General features: G+C 50.7%; 1 protein-coding gene across 9 annotated transcripts in view; it reads right to left on the bottom strand.

Moving 5' to 3' along the window:
- AGAP1 (ArfGAP with GTPase domain, ankyrin repeat and PH domain 1) overlaps window positions 1–18,495 on the bottom strand; it is a 524,731-nt gene that overhangs the window by 307,047 nt on the left and 199,189 nt on the right. For all 9 annotated transcript variants that reach the window (XM_035006807.1, XM_035006806.1, XM_035006805.1 and 6 more), the window contains 3 exons: window positions 10,444–10,529; window positions 7,287–7,428; window positions 2,775–2,909 (listed from right to left, as the gene is read on the bottom strand). In XM_035006807.1, coding sequence (XP_034862698.1) covers window positions 2,775–2,909; window positions 7,287–7,428; window positions 10,444–10,529 — 363 coding nt within the window. The remainder of the gene's footprint in view (window positions 1–2,774; window positions 2,910–7,286; window positions 7,429–10,443; window positions 10,530–18,495) is intronic.

Raw genomic sequence — 18,495 nt, forward strand, 5'->3', positions numbered from 1 at the left:
ACTCCAAGTTAAAGAAGCAAAGACTACAGTCCCTGGTATCTTAAAAAATCAACCCGGGGAGCCAGTCGACCAGAAAGCCTGGGGGGCAGAGAAAGGTGCTAGGGAGGTCTGGCTGGTGTGAGAACCAGGCCTGTTTCCTTCTTTCAGGGGTAAGTTAAATGTTACATAGAAACTACCCGCTCTTTCTCTTTCTACAATGCAAAGATATGAAAAGCACATAAATAAAGGCAAGTCCTAAGGTGTAAAGGAAGCCAGAAACTTGAAAGAGAAATCCGAATGACATGAGTCTGTGAGTGGGTGGTGAGCCTGCCGAGTGCGCCCTCCATCCAGCCTCCCCCCGGGGACCGGGCAGGACCCACATCACTGTGGCTTTAATGACAGAATGGTTAAAGCTCTGGGCTCCTCGTCCCAGGACAGGCATCCCATCCAGATGCCTCTGGTCGAGCTTAATTTTTCCGAGCCTTGATTTCTTTAACGCTAAACCTTGTGAGGGTTTTTTTTTTTTCCCTTAAGGATTAAAATGGATCATGACTGTTCACAATTTCTAAATACTGAGCACTGTCCCCACTTGGTCAGCAACTACTTTTAACACTAACAATTACAGAGTTGACGACTTAACAAAAAGACATACCCTATAATCCCCCTACCAAATATGCAGAGTAAACCCTCATTTTATTTTTAAATCTTATCTTCATATAAACAGAAATATTTTAAGGACAAAATCACAATAGTCACAGAAACTGTAGTATCGTGGGTATTATTTCCTTTTCTGACTTTGTACAATTCAAATATTTAATGGCAATGAATTATTTCTAAAATGAGAAGTAACAAAATGTAGTGGGAATCTCCTAAACCTGTGAAAACTCACGGTACGAGCGTCATGTGTTTTGTTAAATCACAGCAATGGAAACCCTCTAGGAGCATAAAGGAACGCTGTCTGGAAAAGCCCTTCCGGTCCTCCCCCTGCTGGCACGCGGCCTGCAGACAACAAAGTGCTTCCAGTGCGGGGCCGCGGCTGACTGCCGTGCGCTCTGGATGCAGGGCAGGGAAGCACAGTATCTGGGCTTCCCTTGTGTCAACCAACTCTTACGATTATGTATGAGCTCATTTATGGGAAGGTCACATTTTCGATTTTAAATGCACATGTAAAGCAATCGTGGAGGATAAGCTCATCCACAGGATGAAATTCCGAAAATCTCCACCAGGGGCCGGCAAAGCCGCTGCAAAGGGCCAGGGAGGGACTGTTTCAGGCCTGGCGGGGCCATCACGTTTCCACGTCAACCACTGAACTCTGTGGCGGTAACAAGAGCAGCCCGCCCGTGCGCCCGAGAAAACACAGAAACAGGTGGTTGGCCAGACGTGGCCCGTGCGCCCAAGCCCGGGGACCTTCATCTGTAACAGCCCCACAGGGTCTGGGCTGCCTGCCCCGCTGGGCGCCCTCCAGGAGCCCCACGGGCCTCCGTGCGTGGCTCTTCACAGGCAAACATTCGAGGCACGGTAAGCACGGGCGTACACAGGCCACCACGGGCTCCAGCAGGGATGGGGATGGCCGGGGGGGTGGGCAGGGGCGGGAGGAAGGGCCCCCGAGCTGTCCCTCAGCAGGATGCCTCTGGTCAGAACAGGCACCGGGGAGGCGGTGAGGACCCAGAGCACAAAGGCCTCTGCAGGACACCCGGGCTGAGAAGCAGGAAGGGCAGGCCACTGTGCGGGGAAGGAGGCCGCAAGCTGAGAATGGAACCGGCTCGTACGGAAAAGGGAAGAAAATGCGAAGTTTGGAAAGGGACCCGATCTATGAAATGTCATAAGAATAGTCAAAGTGTGGAATTCTTCCCATTCCATCTGAAAATTCATCTGGACATTTAGAAGAGCATACACTGTCCGGTGTGGGGAGGTCCCAAACGCAGGTGTGTAATTACTACTTGCACTGGGAGGAACACGTCTTCGTCAGGGTTGGGGCCCAGTAAGGCCGGGATGACGGGCGGCTCGGGTGGTCTGCTCTGCCACCGTGGAGGTCAGCCAGACGGGGGGCAGCCTGGGAGTTACTCCCCACAACTCCCCGCGGACATCGGGACCCTCTGCGGGGAGCACTGCCCTTCAGGCTAGGGGAGTCGCTTTCTCCCAGACTTTCCTGACCCCTCCGGACCCAAGACCACCCCTCCCTCCCACCACCTCCCCCATGCCTTCGCCCATCCCCCTCCCGCTTCCCAGCCCGACTCTTGGCATCACGATCACGGACGTGACCGTCTCTGCCCCATGGAACCCTGCGCTTCTCCAGGAGGGTTTCCTGTCTGGTGCATGGCTGTTCCAGCTGTTCCAGGGGCGGGTGATCACTAATGAATTCAGCAACAAAGAAACAATTCTTAAATCGTGGTGTTGGCTCTCAGCCATAAGTCTTAATGTGGGATTGGGTGTTTTTTTTTTTTTTTTTGGCCCAAACTTGGCTCTCTTTCCTCTTTTGGTTTATTCTCTCCAAAGCCTAAGAGCAAATATTTAGGCTGTTTTTAGAGACGGGCTTGAACTAAGAATGAGCAGCTACGGTGGAGAAGAGATGTGTAAGTGTGACCCAGCACGTGCAGAAGCTAAGCGTGGGCAATGTCACACCCTGTGCACAGGTCACATCACAGCGCACCACACAGGATTCCCAGCGGACTGCTGAGTCTTCTGAACACGCACGCAGCTGAGCGCCCCCTCTGCATGAGGGGGACACTCGGATTCATGCCGGGCGGGCCCTGTGCCGCGGAAGGGGACGTGGATGCGCGGCAGGGAGCGCTTACCGTCCTGAAAGACCCGCTCCACGTTCAGCCCGTAGGTGGCGCACGTCTCATAGTAGGTACACCGCTTCAGGTCGCTGGAGAGCTTCCGCGCCCTGGCGTCGTCGATGACCCGTGGGTTACTGGAACTTATGGCATCTGGAACAGACAGCGACACGGTGACCATAAGCAGCCCTGTTGACGTCCCGCCACTTCAAGCCTCCAGGTAGCTCAAAACCTGCGCCCTGCTCCTGGGCAGGTCATGTGTTTAAGAACCTGGAGTTTTTAAAACCTAGTTTACCCTCCAAGTAATAATCTCAAACATTTAGAACAGTCTCCATTTGTAAAAATGTGTTTCACAGGATGCTGCTTCTGAAACGGAGGTAAAGGATGCCCACTCACTGTTTGCAGGTGACGTCTGGTGCACAAAGCACTCTGCTCACTGCGTTCTAGCAGCATTACTCCCCAGGTGCAGCCATACACCTGTTCAGTCCGTGCCCACAGAGCTGCCCTCAGGTGTCTGGTCCTGTTCTGGGCACAGGGTTGCCCCAGTGGACAAAACAGACAAAACTTGGCTCCCTCATGGAGGGGCTACGAGGGTGGCCGGGGAGGGAGGCGGAGAACAAGATAGAGACGTGGAACAGCGATGAACGTTGTGTGGCCACGAGACCACGTCAGGCAGGGCAGGATGTTCGACGGTCCGTGTGCTCAGTGTGGATTCTCAGGGCAGCCCCACCCGCAGGAAGGAGGGAAAGGCCAACCAGCCACTACCTGGGGGGAGAGCACCTGGGGCAGGGGGGCAGCCAAGCACCTGGTGTTTACGGTAGACGGAGGCAGGAGTGGAAGAGAGGGGGCGGTGGAGGGCCCTACGTGCTGGGGTGCGAACCACCTTAGGTCTTAACGGAACCAGTCCTGGGCGCACCCACTTCCCGCAGGGTCTGTATACAGATGAGGACGTTGGAGCAACAGAACAGATGTGGGGCACCTGTCACCAGTCCCCTGAACAAAGAAAAACCAGCCTTCTTTGGCTCAGTGTCTAAGATGCCTCTACCCCACCCCACCATGCGTTCCCGTGTCCCGCACATGCCAACAGAGAAAGGCCAAGATGTTAGGAGCGAGGTGTGAGACAACAGGCACTTTTCAGGGACTTTTTTCTCCAGGGAAGTTTTCTCCGTGGGCTTGAGGCTCCTGTGCCACGGAAAACGCCAACTGCTCTTGAAACAAAAACCCACCGACGGGGTTTTCCCCACTAGTCAAAGAAGAGCACCAGACCAACAGAAACCCCAGAGATAGCAACAACCTTTCAAACTGTGCTTATTCTGGGGCTCAGGAAGTGCCCACGACATTTAATTTTGTAAGTATAAAAAAGTGGCATCTTGAGGGAATAATTTATTCATTTTTACCCCCTCTTTCTCTTGCTTCCTGTTTTATTTTTAGCTCATGGAACAGACCTGACCTGGCAGTTTCCCATAGAGAAATCAAGACTAACTCCGATTCAGGCCTCTTTCTCCAACAATGGCTTGCGCCACCTCAATAGATGTTCTAGAACATTCCCTGGGAAGGCCCCTTAGAGGGGTTTCTTCAAAGAACATCTTGTCCTGTCTCCTTGTCTTCCAGACTAAAAATTTGACTTGGATTTCACAACACTTAAGGAAAAGAAGTATTTTTTAAAGGTGCAAACATCTTTTAAGAAAACGGTAGGAAAAAGGTCGAAATCTGTAATTTTTCAATGCTCTGGTGTAAACACATGCCGTAGTGTCAACCCAGCTTAACCTGACCTGGGGTCCCCAAAAGTCCCACAGGCCCCCTTCCTCAGCAGGAGGCCCACCCCGTGCTGTCCCATCCTGACTTCCCAGGTGCAGCGACGCGTCTCCGCTCTGGCCACGTCATACCTGCACCACGCGTCAGTCGGGGCTACACCAGCCTGGTCTCTCATTCCACCTGTAACTCTGCACCTGCTCACAGCTTGTGCCCGTCCCTCAAATCGATGTCATCTGCAAGCCTTTAAAACAGAACCAGCTTAACGAACATTATGTAACTACCTCGTTCAGAAGTGTCCTGTCCACTTACGGACCCTCGCACAGCTCCTGACTACACCCGGAGAGAACACGCATTCTCGCAGAGACACTCCTCCCACCCTTGGATGAGGCCAGCGACCCCAAACACCTGGGGTAGGGGAAAGCTCAGAGTCCCTCATCTGTAACCTGACCCACCTTTTACCCCCAACACCCCACGAATCCCATGCAAAAGCACAACACACAGGCTTCACAGAGCAAGTCTGCAAGCAGCGAACAAGTACCTAGCAGTGGAACCTTCCAGAAGCCCACACTCACTCTACCCTCCTGCCACAGGGGCTTCTAGGGCACTCTGGAAATGAGAGGTGTGATTAAGGACCAAGAGGACCCCTCAGCTGAGGAATGTCCCTGCTTGGTAACAGTCATGCCCTGTTCATTTGGGATGGGGCTGTGCTGACGATGGACAAAGTCCCACAAATGAACGTGAGGAGACTGCCAGCATCTGTCCTCCACCCGGGCTCCCTGGCTCAGGTGCTCCCTCGCCTGTGGCCTTTCCAGAAAAATGCTCAGAAGACCAGCAGGAATAAAAAGGGTAAGTTCTTCCACTCGGGGACCGCATCAGGGCTTCCCTGGAGTCTCTACGGAGCCTTCCACAGGCGTCCTCTACAACCATGTGAGCCAACCTGGGAGAGGCTCGGCTCTGCCTTCTTGCACCCGCGGTGGGACACGGACAGCCACGCTTATTACCAAGGAGGGAACAGAGAGGCATGCTTCTGCACCCCAACCAGGCCCTCAGTAAAGCTGTGTGTTGAGATACAACCAAGATAACAGAAGCAACCACTTATGTTACATTTACGTGCCCATGGGTGTTACAGGAGCTCCTCCAGGGAACCCCGGCCGAGCCCGGGGAGGTGGCAGTCCAGGTCACGGGGCCAGGACGCTCTGATGCCGGGGGCTGCGCAGCCCCAACACCAGGACCAGACACTCCACTCTCTACTACCCAAACCACGGCTGCGTAAGACGACACCAGATGGATCACATATAGCCTTCTGGCCTAGACTGAGAAGTCCCTGCGTCCTAGCACAGTGAGTCCACAGAGGAAAGGCGTTCTGAGTCTGAAATACAAAGCCCTGAACCCACACAGCGTGCGAGGGGACGCCCGCACTCAGTCTCTGACTTTGCTCAGAAATGCCCTGGGCTGGCCCGCAGGGAGAGGTGCTTGCTGGAAAGGACTCGCTCCAGCTTCAGGGCAGCTCTAGGCAGATCTGCTGTAGATCCTGCCACCCACCAGGAAACACAGAATTTTCAGGATGCCAACAGAAACATGCCAGTTCTGTGTATTAGAACAAGAACCAAGGGCTTCACGCTGGCGCGCCCTTGTTTCCCAGCGGCCACTAGAGGGCGCCCTGGGCATAAAGAACCTCCTTCCCATGGAGTTGTAGGTGGAATTCACCTGCAGCTCTCCAGGCTTCAGTTCTGAGACCACCGGCCATTACACGTTCCCTAAAAGGGGGGGGGGGGGTGCTCCGCACGAGAACCCGACTCTAACATTTTATATCCAGCGCACGGAGATGATGCTTTCAGTTGATCCCATGCTACTTCTGTTCTCACGAGACCCACCCACCCCATGCAGGGCAGCGCTTCTCCGCCTGCGCTCACTCTCCGCACACTAGACCCAGTACCACGTGCACAGCTGACCGTTCCTGCCTCAACACAGCCAGTTTCTCGTTGAGAAAAGTCTCCCATCAGGGCACGGAAAGGCAGACCAGATGTGGACGTTCTAAAGGAATTAAATACAGCGTACGAACAACAAAAGGAAGGCATAATCCAGTTCTTCTTGACGTGATTATTAAGTTACCCATACTGCTGACAAGGCAGTTTTAAAGTTAACCTGCATCTGGTTTTTAAAAACATTCTACATGGCCTTAACACCCAGATGGTGGACACCAGCGCATCCGTGGATCTGACGGAGAACAAGGACACATCAGGGATGTCACTTTGCAAGAGGCCAAGTTTTAAGTGGCCTAGCAAAAAACAAGAAATGCGCTCTTACAGGGTAATTCCAGACTCTGAGGTACCTGCTAGGTAAAAATTACACATAGATCGTAACACATAATAGAGTGAAATAGAACAAAACTCTGCTGTGTATAAGAAATCAGCAGGATTTTAAAGATGTACTAAAAGTTAAAATCGACAACCTCTTAAATTGCTTATAAACTATTTGACATAACCGAAAGAATTAAGAGATCCTACTACAGAAAAAGAAAATAGAATTTTCCTCGAGAGCACTTGGGAGGGTTTTCTTCTGAGGGTGCTGACCGAGTGATTTCTCCACAGAATCAAATCAGGAAATGGGACAATTTCAGTTTCCTGGATTCTCACTGGAAAAAGCCTTCAGGAAGAAGTTATTTCTTCTTTACACCATTTTCAAATTCCTCCAGGCCACAACTATGGGCCCTGAGTCCACTTACTGCTCACCCGTGGGGTCCTTCACACCCAAGCTGCACGGGACGGCACTCACCCTGGGTCCCCACCAGAACCAGAGGGATCTCGCTCGTGTTCCGGTAGTTGGCCATCCGATTGTAGTAGTGGTAAACGGTCTGGAAGCTTATCTCATCCTCTAAGCTGAAGACAAAGATCACAGCGTCCACCCACATGGCAAACTAGGGAGAAAAGAGGGCAGAGAGGAGGAGCTGAGTGACAAGGCTGTCTGTCGGGAGGAAGGGTGGGGACAGCGTCTTCGTGAGCACGGGACGCGTGACCCCTCGCTCAGGCCAAGTCCGATGGGCGCCTGACTTCGGCCGTAACACGTGGCTGCGGCATATCCTCCTCGTAACATACCTGGAATGGGACCTTCACCCCCTTCCCACTCAGGCCACCCCAGGCTCCTAGGAGCACAATCCACACATGCTTTCCCGTGGGAACATCTACCCTCTGCCCCGATCCAGCCAGCCGCAGTCGTACAAACACAAGGCAAACCCAGCCTCGCAGAGGAGCCTCCCCAAATCGGAAGACAGGTGCTGACAGTGACCCTGGAGCTTTCGGTTTCACACTAAGTCCCTTCCACAGTACCCCCAGGAGCCTGGCTGGACTCCTCTGAGATAGGGCGACTCCTCTCTGGGCTCCTGCGGTCTCTCAGAAATCCTCCACCCAGGCTGTGGCCCACTCCTTCTCACAAGAGGAGGTCTTTCTACTGGAAAGATTAGCCGCCACTGAATTCTTTTTTTTTTTTTTTTAAGTAATCTCTACACCCAACTTGGGGCTCGAACTCACAACCCCGAGATCAAGAGTCGTGTGTTCCAACAAGTGAGCCAGCCAGGCGCCCCTGCCAGTGAATTCTTAAAGCCCCCTCTGAGGTAGGATTACTTATGGTTAGAGAAATACACAAAGCTAATTAAGAAAATGAGCAAAAATCAGGGAAAAACATTAAAATCCCACAACAACCTGACTCTTGCCATTTTATTCTTATTTTACCTCCATCCAGGTGAACCCTCCATCACATCTACTTTGGGGCAAGTTACTACTGCCAGGCACGTACTATCTCATTCAATACTTATAACCACTTGTAAGGTTGGAGCCTAGTGAACGGAAGGCCCCAGAAGCTCAGCAGCCTCCCAGACTCACACGTGGTTGCAGCAGCAGAATCGAGAGCAGGTCAATCCGTCACCAAAGACCCTCCTCTTTCCCCATGAAAATGAAAAATAATAATAATCCTGTTTACTTTCTGCGAGAAGCCACTGTTCCTAGGTAAGTTTTTACCAGCCTCGGCATCAGCTCAGATATATTTGGGGGAATTTTTTGTAGGTTAAGCTCTGACTTCACATGTGACGGAAAAGTGGTTCAGTTGTAAGTGAAAATTCTACGTGATAAAATTTAAATAAACGTGAAGTCCCAAGGATAACAGTAGAATTAAATGAGATCAAGATCTTGTTAAGAATGAATCCCTGGACAGGCCTGATGCCCCTGCAAAGGGCTCAGGACCCAGGCCGACAGGGGCATCTCCTTTCCCCTTTCTCTACCTTGAGGTCTGTTTTCCCGTTCTCTTCCAAGAAGTGCGGTGAAGCTTGCCCATGCGCATGAGCACCCAGAGAGCGATCGTGGTCCTCCGGGACCAGAGGAAGGCTGTGTGAACCCCCATGCAGAGGAAAAGCAAGCCGCACCCCACTCTCCCATGGGTGGGTTCTGGCTGCCCCAGCACCTAGCAGGGGGTGAGCGCTCAGTAAGCAGCCCTACCCATCCCAATGACTGCTCCCACCAACGGCCACACACAAAAAAGCCAGTTAATCGGCACTTTTTACACAAAGCTAAGAGGACACTAGAAGCCACAAAGAAGTCTTACGATCTTGTTCATGAAGCTATTATCTTAGGTGAGTAACATGAAATATTCTGGAACAATGAAAAGAAGGAGCAGGCTTCCACATGCCCGAGAAGGGTAACTTGAAAACAAGGTGCCCCCCCCCATGAATATTCAAGCATGCTCTGCCTAATTTTGTACAAAATTCTGTCCGTACTTTTGAAAGGCTCTGTGCTGATATCCCTGCCCACAGAAGAAATCTTTAACTAGGGTACGCTTCTGGGCTAAGTAAGGCTCCTGAACAAAGTACGGCTAGAATAAAGGACTGGTCCTCAGTGAACTGAGTAAACACGTTCTCTCAGCCAGAAGCCAAGACAGAGATCTCTGAGGGGGCCCTGGTTCTATCCCCGGGTTGGTGCCATCGGCAGGCAAAGCACCTGGGTCTGTGCCCCTCCACCACGTCCAACCTTGGGCAAGATGTCATGGCATCAGTGTCCTCCGTGAAGACAGGACTCCTAAGAGCATCCTCCCCAGGGTCTTCTGGAGGATGACATGAGCGGACTCTCACAGGGCAGGTGTTCACCCACGTAATATGTGCTTGGCTAGTAAATTATGACATAAATAAAATAATAAACTGGAGATTAAACTAAAGAAAGGTTTTCCACACCTAAGCTTTTTTATTTCCAGGATGCCCAGCCTTCAGGGAACTTCCAAAGAAACCACACTATGCCACACATTGGTTTTCAGTAGGGGTTGACTCGCGCCAAGAAGCCCGGCAAGCAGCATGGTGGCCCCCATCAGATTTCCAGACTTCAGACCAGTAACTTTCTAAATCATCCCACTGCTCTAGGGAATAAGCCGCTTACAGGGAACGGGAGAGGACTGTGGACATTTCCAGATGTCACATCAGCAGTCGACAAACCAGCGCAAGTTCTGTTGTTCTTTCCATCTTAAAAACGTGAAAACCAGGGGTGCCTGGGTGGCTCAGTTGGTTAAGCGACTGCCTTCGGCTCAGATCATGATCCTGGAGTCCCGGGATCGAGTCCCGCATCGGGCTCCCTGCTCGGCAGGGAGTCTGCTTCTCCCTCTGACCCTCCCGGCCCTCCCCCCTCTCATGTGCTCTCTCTCTCTCAAATAAATAAATAAAAATCTTTAAAAAAAAAAACAAAAAACGTGAAAACCAGCCACGGAGACCTAACTTCCCCCTAGGATTTTATGTGAAGGAGCAACAGAATTAGTTTATTAGAGAAAACATGTTCGTGGGGCCTCTAGTCACCTTTCTTGCACACACCTGACTGATTTCTAGAGCCACCTGTTGAACCAGAACTTGAACAAGGGAGCCAAGGTGAGAAGCTGCTTACCGTTTTTTGCTTGTAGTACTCACCTGCGCCTCTGGGGGGCCCCCTTCATCTCTAATCAGCAGCAGGTAGCTCTGTCCATCAACAACGATCTCTTTCTTGAATCGGCCACCTGCCACACACAAAACATCCTGTTACAGAGGAAAGATGGGGTGTAACGAGGGCAAACAGACGTGGGCTTCGCTTGTGGAAAAATACACCCTCGGCTGTCGCCCTGGAGGCAACTCTCAATGTTTAGGACCAGCAACCACTGGATTTTAAAAGTCCTGAACTCAGATTTTAAGTATTTGTCTTTAAGGACCCATGTTCACTTCTGGTTAGAGTCCACAGCCTCCCAGGCAATGCCAGGGTCACCCATGGCTGAGAATGGAAGAATTTTAACGTAGGCTTTGTTTGTAAATTCAGGAATTCTCTCTCACTGGGAACACGCTGATGCAGAGTTCAGAAACACAGCACTGAAATGATCATTCTCTTGTTGGGTTCGCAAAACTGAAACGAATTTTTCATGTTCCACAGGTGCCGAGTCTACAACGTTTTGATAAATTCAAGAGCTGAGAACCGTATTCTCCTCAAGAGAAACCCAGTTTTGAAAGGAAAACACAGAACATCATGGGAATGGTGTCTCCGTATTCGCGGAGTACGGGGGGGATGCTGAACTACCACACACGTGTTAGACAGAACTACGGGATGGCTTCTCCGCACAAGTCGAGACAGAGCAGGGCAGCTGGCTGGCGACAGGGTTAGAGAGCACGCTGTGTTAGCGAGAAACCACCAGGGACCCTGCCGGGGCGCCGTCATTCTTGGAAGGGGGATCTGGCCCTTCTCATCTCGGCCCCGCACATGCCCAGCTGGGGAGGGACACGCAACTGTCCTGTGTGTCTCCTCGTGGTGGCCCGGACCACACTGCCAGGCCTCTCCCGGACACGGGAAGGACGTCCGCTTCCGCGTCCCTCCGCATCTCCAAAGACAAAGCACCTTTCGAGATTCTGGGCTCTGAGTCCACTCCAGCTAACCCTCACCAGGATTCTGAATTGTTTTTGAGGGAAGAACGCATCAGCACCTGCTCTCATTCTCAGTCCTCGGCACAGACGCCTTCCAGAAACACTCCCTAAACCCCGGATGACCGCGCCCTGGAGAACCACGCTGGCTCCAGAGGCTGCGTGTGTGCCCTCTGCCTCCCGGGGCCACCCTGTCCCCTCCGGACGGGCGGCTGCCAGGTGCCCTGCGGCTGGCCAGCCAGCGGACTAACCTTTCAAAGCGGGCCCATGTCTGCACGCACACTCTCCTCGCCTTCCTGGGCCCGCAAAACACACGTTAAGTCTGCTCAATAACAAAAACTGAAGACAGCTTTCCAACATCCAAACAAAACAGAGAAACGCTCATTCTGCTCCCCTGCACGGCCAGCACTGAAGACCGCGGGCAGAGCACAGAGAACGGTCAGATGGGGGAAGGTGACGGCGTGTTTGCTCGCTGGATCCAGACAAGCTGGGCCCACTTCCTGCGCTTGTAGGAAGACTGGCAGATGACTCCTGGTCCCTGAACCACAGACTCCGTGTAGGTAGAAAAGCACAGCACCCTTTCCCCGCTGGGCTGCCGTGATTATAAAATGAGCTGGAAACCCCGGGCACCAGCAGAGCCCCCGCGCCTCCAGGGGGACGCAGCCACAAGACGCCGACGACGCCGGGCCGGCTCTCTGTGCGGATCCCAGGGCCGCCACACGCCACCGCTGGGACATCGCCGTCCTTATTCACCCCTCTCTACCTCAGTGTCCCCAGCTGTAAAATTTGGCCCCCATTCCACCTGAAGGGCAGAACCACTGGCAAGGATTACCAGTGTTATTCAAAATTTCTGCCAAGAGTTATCACTTGCTTTTATAAAAGATACACTTAACATTTAATAAACCTAACTTACAAAAGAAAAAATTTACAACAGTTGCAAGAGTAATCAGGATCATTTCTATATTTTTTAAAACCTTTAAAAAAAGAAGAGGTGCTGGAAACCTGCTATCTCTTGGTGAGAAAGAATCGCATTCAACCTTTCATGAAATAACAATGTTAGATGGGAAATCTATACTTTGAGAAAAACCTTTTCCTTCACATCTTGCTTGTAGAGATCTGATGGGTCACACTGAGGGGGACAAGGGAAAAGCCACAGGAATTTGTGTACAAGCTCACAAATCTTCCCTCTGATTCCCGGTGGGTTGATCTTGGCGCCTGAATGAGGATGACGGCCACTACAGAGCAGCCCAAGGGACCAGAGCACTTCAGATCAAGTCTGTCGGGAGCAGATCTGATGCAGAATTTAAAGCTCTCACATCACAGGAAAATACTCGTGCTCCAAGTGAAAGGATTTCAAGGCAGTTCACGTGTCACATCAGCTGGTCCCTCCGGTGGCAGGGACTGGTCTAGGCAGCACCTCGCAAATGTCCTTTCAGCAACACAGTCCTGCCTGTGCTCAGGAGAAACCGAGGAAAGGGCTGAGCTCTGGGGCCTTCAAGAGGGCACGGAAGCCTTGCTGTTCCAGCAGGTATTTAAAAAACCCCAATCATCTCTAAGCGTTCCTCAATCTGTTAGGTTGCTAATTATCACATCCTAAAAGAGCAACGTTAATTTCATGCAGTGTCCCACCATTACCTCTGTTATGGGTGGAACTGTGTCCCCCAACCCCAAATTCATATCCTAACACCCAGTACATCAGAATAGGATCTTATGTGCAAAAGAATTCATTGCAGATGTGATTAGTTAACATGACCTCATACTAGGGTAGGATGGGCCCCTTACCCAGTGACTGGAGTCCTTAGGGAAATTTTGGTGAAGATGAATGCAGGAGCTTTATAAGCCAAGAAACACCAAAGATGCCCCCAAACCACGAGAAGCCCAGAGACAGGCCTGGAACAGATCCTCCCTCACAGGTTCAGGGGGTATCAACCCCACCGACACCTTGAAGACCTTGGACTTCTGGCCTCCAGAATGGTGGGAGAATCAATCTGGGTTGTTTGGAGTGCCCCCAATTGGTGGCCGGAGCAAACTAACAACCTTTGGTACCTAGTTTCTGTCCTCATGATCCTCCTAGAGTGAGCTCACACACACACACACACACACACACACACACACACACACACACAGTCTCTCTCTCTCTCTCTCCCCCAACCCAGGTTATCCCTAGAACATTTCAAAACCCCCTTTATTCTCTCCATCCCGACTGTCTGTACTTGTTGAAATCATCCAGGAGTTTCCTGCCTGCCTCACACTTGCCCTCGGCCGCAGACCTGCCCCCACAGCAGTCCACAATCTGCAGGATCCACACCACACCACAGTTCCTACCCTGAGCCCACGCTCTTCTTCGTCGCCCCGGGACCCTGCCTCCCCACTGCCTGGCCTTGCACCCCCAGCAGCTCCCTGATGCACTAGCATCTGAGGGCACAACGGCCACACATACCTGTCACCAGTCTGGGTGGCCTCCAAGCAGGAGGTGAGCAGCGGAGCCTGTCCCTGGGGCCACCTGAGTTCCCAAACTACCAGCATCCCTCCCCGACCTCTCCCTCCCCGGGGAGCAAGAGCCTGGTGGGCAGGGGTCAGTACCCAGCTCTCCAGGAACGGAATGGCTTGGAGCTGAGCACCTCCTCCTTGCATGTCCTACCCACAGACCTTGCTGGATGAATTTCACATCCCTTCTTTCACTTTCTTCCTTTCAAGTGTGTTTGTGGAGTCTTGTTATCAAGTTATGCTTGCAGATAGTTCAATCACAGTATTCAAGTTAAGAAAGGTTTGCAAGGACCTCTCTTTTTGTTCCTTTACAATCTCCAGCTTTGTAACCTCCGCAAAGGACTCACCTAATTTACATCACCTCTAAAAGGAGGGGTGATCCTTTCTTCCACCTCTAAAGGTCCCTCCCAATTCTAAAATCACTTTATGTTTCCCCTAAAGGTATATAATTAGCATGTCTTTTCAATATCTTAAAATTACAAATACTAGACACCTGTAACTGGCTTACATGATTTTTCTGGTACTATACATACATCAGGAAAAAAATTAAATACTCTTATGCATTTGCCGTGAGCCCAAAGATTTAATAATTAGGTAAAATTCAGCCAGGTGCTGAAGTACCCAGGGTGTGAGAAGAAAGAACATGATTAATAAATGTTATATATAAATAAACTCCTACTGACCACTGTCAGGCTCCCTTGGAATGTGGCCACCGGGTACTGGGAGAAACGTGGTCTGGCACGTAAATAAAATAAGACTTTAAAACTCGTTTTCTACAGTTTAGAAACACAAAGGGGAGAGCCTCGGGAGGACAGCCTGTGAGGAACTGAGCTGCTCTGGCTTCAGTGGGAGCCATAGCTCTTGTTACTTCAATGCAAACACCCTGGTCCATCCCAAGCATTAGAGCTTTTTTTTTTTTTTTTTTTAAAGATTTTATTTATTTGACAGAGAGAGACAAAAAGAGAGGGAACACAAGCAGGGGGAGTAGGAGAGGGAGAAGCAGGCCTCCTGCCGAGCAGGGAGCCCGATGTGGGGCTCGATCCCAGGGCCCTGGGATCATGACCTGAGCCGAAGGCAGACGCTTAACGACTGAGCCACCCAGGCACCCCCAAGCATTAGATCTTTGCCTACCTTAAATTTAAGAGGACACCACCAAACTCTGCATCCAACTGCACTTTTCATGTAGGGTTTTTTGATGCCGATTTTATAATCCAATTTCCAATTATCTTTCTGCAGCTCTATTCTGCCCAGCTTTGTGTTCCTAACACGCAATGCCCAACCTTCCCTGTGGCCAACACTGTAAACTTGTTACGTGAATGGCATTCAACATTCTCAGCCAAATATTATTACATAATATTAAATTACTTCTGGGATGATTTTACTTCTAGAGTGTCCCCAAACCTGACCTCATCTTGGAAACAGTCAGCATGGGTTGGCCCAGCAAACCTGTGTACAGGTGTGCGGTGGGCATGGCAAGCAGGGGTGTGCAGACCCCGGGGCCACGGAGCCCACACGTGGCTGCTGACCCGCTGGCTCGACCCCAGCACCAGGGCCCCGAACCTGGGATGACATCCCTGTGGGAATGGAAAACAGATGTCCCTCTTTCCTTACGTCGATTCCTTCCAAAGATGCGGTGAGGCCAGCAGAGGGGAAGAGCACCACGCTCAGCATTCAGAAAACAGACAGACGGGCTGCCCCACTTGCCTAAACTCAGCCTCACGTGCAATTTCTGGTTCACCCAAAGGCAAGTTTTCAGGCTTCCCAGAAAACTTCCCTGTTGACCTTTGTGTGCCCTTGAGCTTTCATTCTGAAGGGAGTCAAGGTCTTCATTTCTCCGGGTAAGAAACGGGTAAGAGGCGAACCTGGATGCTCCTACCGAGAACAAGGATGCTGAAGTGCAGGTGTTGTGAATGGCACACTGGGAAGGACACAGCCATTCTGGTTCTAAACATCTTTCAGAAAGACTTGAGAACATCTCTTACCATCCAACCGTAATAAAACACTCTAAAGGTTTCGAGGTTACTCTCCTGAGTCCTGGCCTCATTCCTGGGAGCCAGTTTAAATTTGGGATGCTGGAGTAAGTAAAACAACTGGGTTTAGCTCACAGTCAGTGGGCTCGATCCTCCTTGGAGGGCGAGCCCCACACAGAGGTGTAAGCGCTCATCTGTGTTGTCATTCTGCTTTAAGGGGGAAAAAGAGCACAGTGAATTTTCCTATTAAAAAAAGCTTTCTTGGGAGTGAACACTGGGAGGAACAGACGTTTGACATTTCTGTTTCTATCACTTCGGCTAATTGGACTGAAAGCTATTAATGTATCGTTAACAGTTCTCTGAGCAGAGAAAGTGATGCTAATAACAGAGACCTAGAACACTCGAGAGTCCACGAAGCGTTTTCCTTCCCACATGCTCTCTGCTGTTGCTCAGGACACCTGGTGAAGTGAACATCGTTACCAACATCCCCATCTCCTGGGGAGGAAAGGAAGGTCAGATGCTGACGGAGACCCCCCAAGCCAGCATGCCGCTGGAAGGAGACCCAAACCCAGATGTGCCCACAGACCCCTGTCCTCCTCTCTCTGGCAGGGGATTCTGCTGGGACAGGGCCAAATGACACCGCCCTGTCCACAAATGAGCCTCGCAGCCTTCATGGAAGTTCCCAGCACCCATGGGGCCGATCGAGAACACAGGGGGCCAGCCTCTTCCTTGCTCTGCTCACAGCTCCAAAATCATCACTAAAAAGAAAAGAAACCTGCTTATCACGTTGTTTCTTTTTTTTTTTTAAACTGTGGATTTTCATCTTTACTTTTTCATGCTTTGGCAAAGGATGAAAATTATTTGTGAGTTTCAATTTGCATTTGTACAGGATATTATTTCCCTTTTCCATAAGAGGGGAGGGGCATCATCCTAGCATCTGATGAAGCTGTGGCTGGGCTCAGTGCTTCCCGTGGGGGCAAGCTGGCCTCGGGACCCGTCAGCGATCAAGAGCCGTGGCTCAGCGAGGACATACATCAGGGACTGGGTCTCCTACGCTCCCTGCGCAGACATTCTTGGCCATGAAGACCTTTTTAACATTTGCCTAAAATGTTCTTCTCCATACAACCCCAAGATAAAACAGAATATCTGTAAATGTAATTGTTTCCTAATTATTTAAGACAAGTGGAATGAGAGGGATACACTGAAAAAGACTATGAATTCATTTCTCCCTAGGAAAATATAAAAAAATTAATCGTGAATGTGGCAGAAACTTTTGAATTTTGCCCTTTTAAATCTGACGAAAATACCAAAGTCAGTAACTTATTAATAAGGAGGTTTTGGAGAAGTTTTGTATTGTGACATTTAAAAGGAATTTTGGACCACATATTATTTTTTCACTGGGAAAAAAGTCTCATCGGTAATGTATTAGTTTACAAAACTTAACAGAGTCAGATTTCATTTCCTCTGCCAATTTTTTTTTTAAACTTACGTTGTTTAAAAAAAAAAAAAACCCAAACAGTAACAACTATAAAAATGTACCAGCAGTGAGGATTAATGTGCAGTGACCACTAAGTGCTTCCACGGGTGAAGCACTCAGGGTTACGACTCGGGTAAGATGAAGGTTCAACATGTAATTTCCTCAGGCAGCCTGTGGTCCCTAATGAGTTCACTTCACCCAGATCTAAGTAAAATAACAAAGGAAGATAGAGAAGTCAAAGTTCCAGGTTAAGATGGCAGATTTGAACTTCACTATAATTGAATTTCCTTTCCTTTATTCCTAATAAAACAAAGGGGGGGGGAGTAAACAGCAGGAGAAAGAAAATTCATCATCCACTGAGAAAAGGGGTGAAGCTTCACAGACTAAAACCTCAAAAACAGTGACCTTTGGATAAGAAGAAGACCCAAGACTGGGCAGGGCCCCTAATCGCACCCCCCTCCCTGGGGTTAACAGCCCCCAAAGGGCGGAGGGAAAAATGGAAAATGGTAGAGAGGCAGGATAGCCTTATCCTCGACCCTCTGGAGGCAAAGAAAATGCCAGAATGTGGGGAGGGGAGGGTGCTGGGGAATGATAATATGTATTCCAACCCCCCATAAGTGAAGGGAACCCCATACTTGGACATTTGTAAAGTCAAAGGAAAAGCAGAGCCCCAGTCTATGACAAAGAGCAGATCCCTGTGGTTTGGGGGCAGTTCCCTCAGAGGGCAGAGGAGAGGGATGGGTAGGGCATGATGATGCATTTATACTGTAATTCTCCAGGAAAATAACATCCGGCCTCAGGTCCTGTGGCCCAAGCACTTCCCCGCAGGGGATCTGCATGCATGAGTGAGGTCTGGAGAACGGCAATGCAAGCAGAGCAGTCCAGCCCTCTGCTCCAGGATACTCAAGACTGGGGTTATCACCTACCACAGGAAACCAGATGGCAGGGGGTGCTCCACACCCCGTACCTGACTTGGGACGAGCAAGAGGAGCGTTCTCAGTGGCCCCAGCCAATGTCGGTGGCTGACCCTGCAGGGACCCCAGAGCAGAGTCAGGACAGCCCCAGTCTCGGCAGAGACAAGGTGTGGGTAGATGCCCAAAGAGGAGGTACGGTATGGAGAAATGGTAAGGACACCATGCACCGAAG

The sequence above is a fragment of the Mirounga leonina genome, unplaced genomic scaffold (genome assembly GCF_011800145.1).
Source record: "Mirounga leonina isolate KUSES-001 unplaced genomic scaffold, KU_Mleo_1.0 Mir_151, whole genome shotgun sequence".
Taxonomy (NCBI): domain Eukaryota; kingdom Metazoa; phylum Chordata; class Mammalia; order Carnivora; family Phocidae; genus Mirounga; species Mirounga leonina.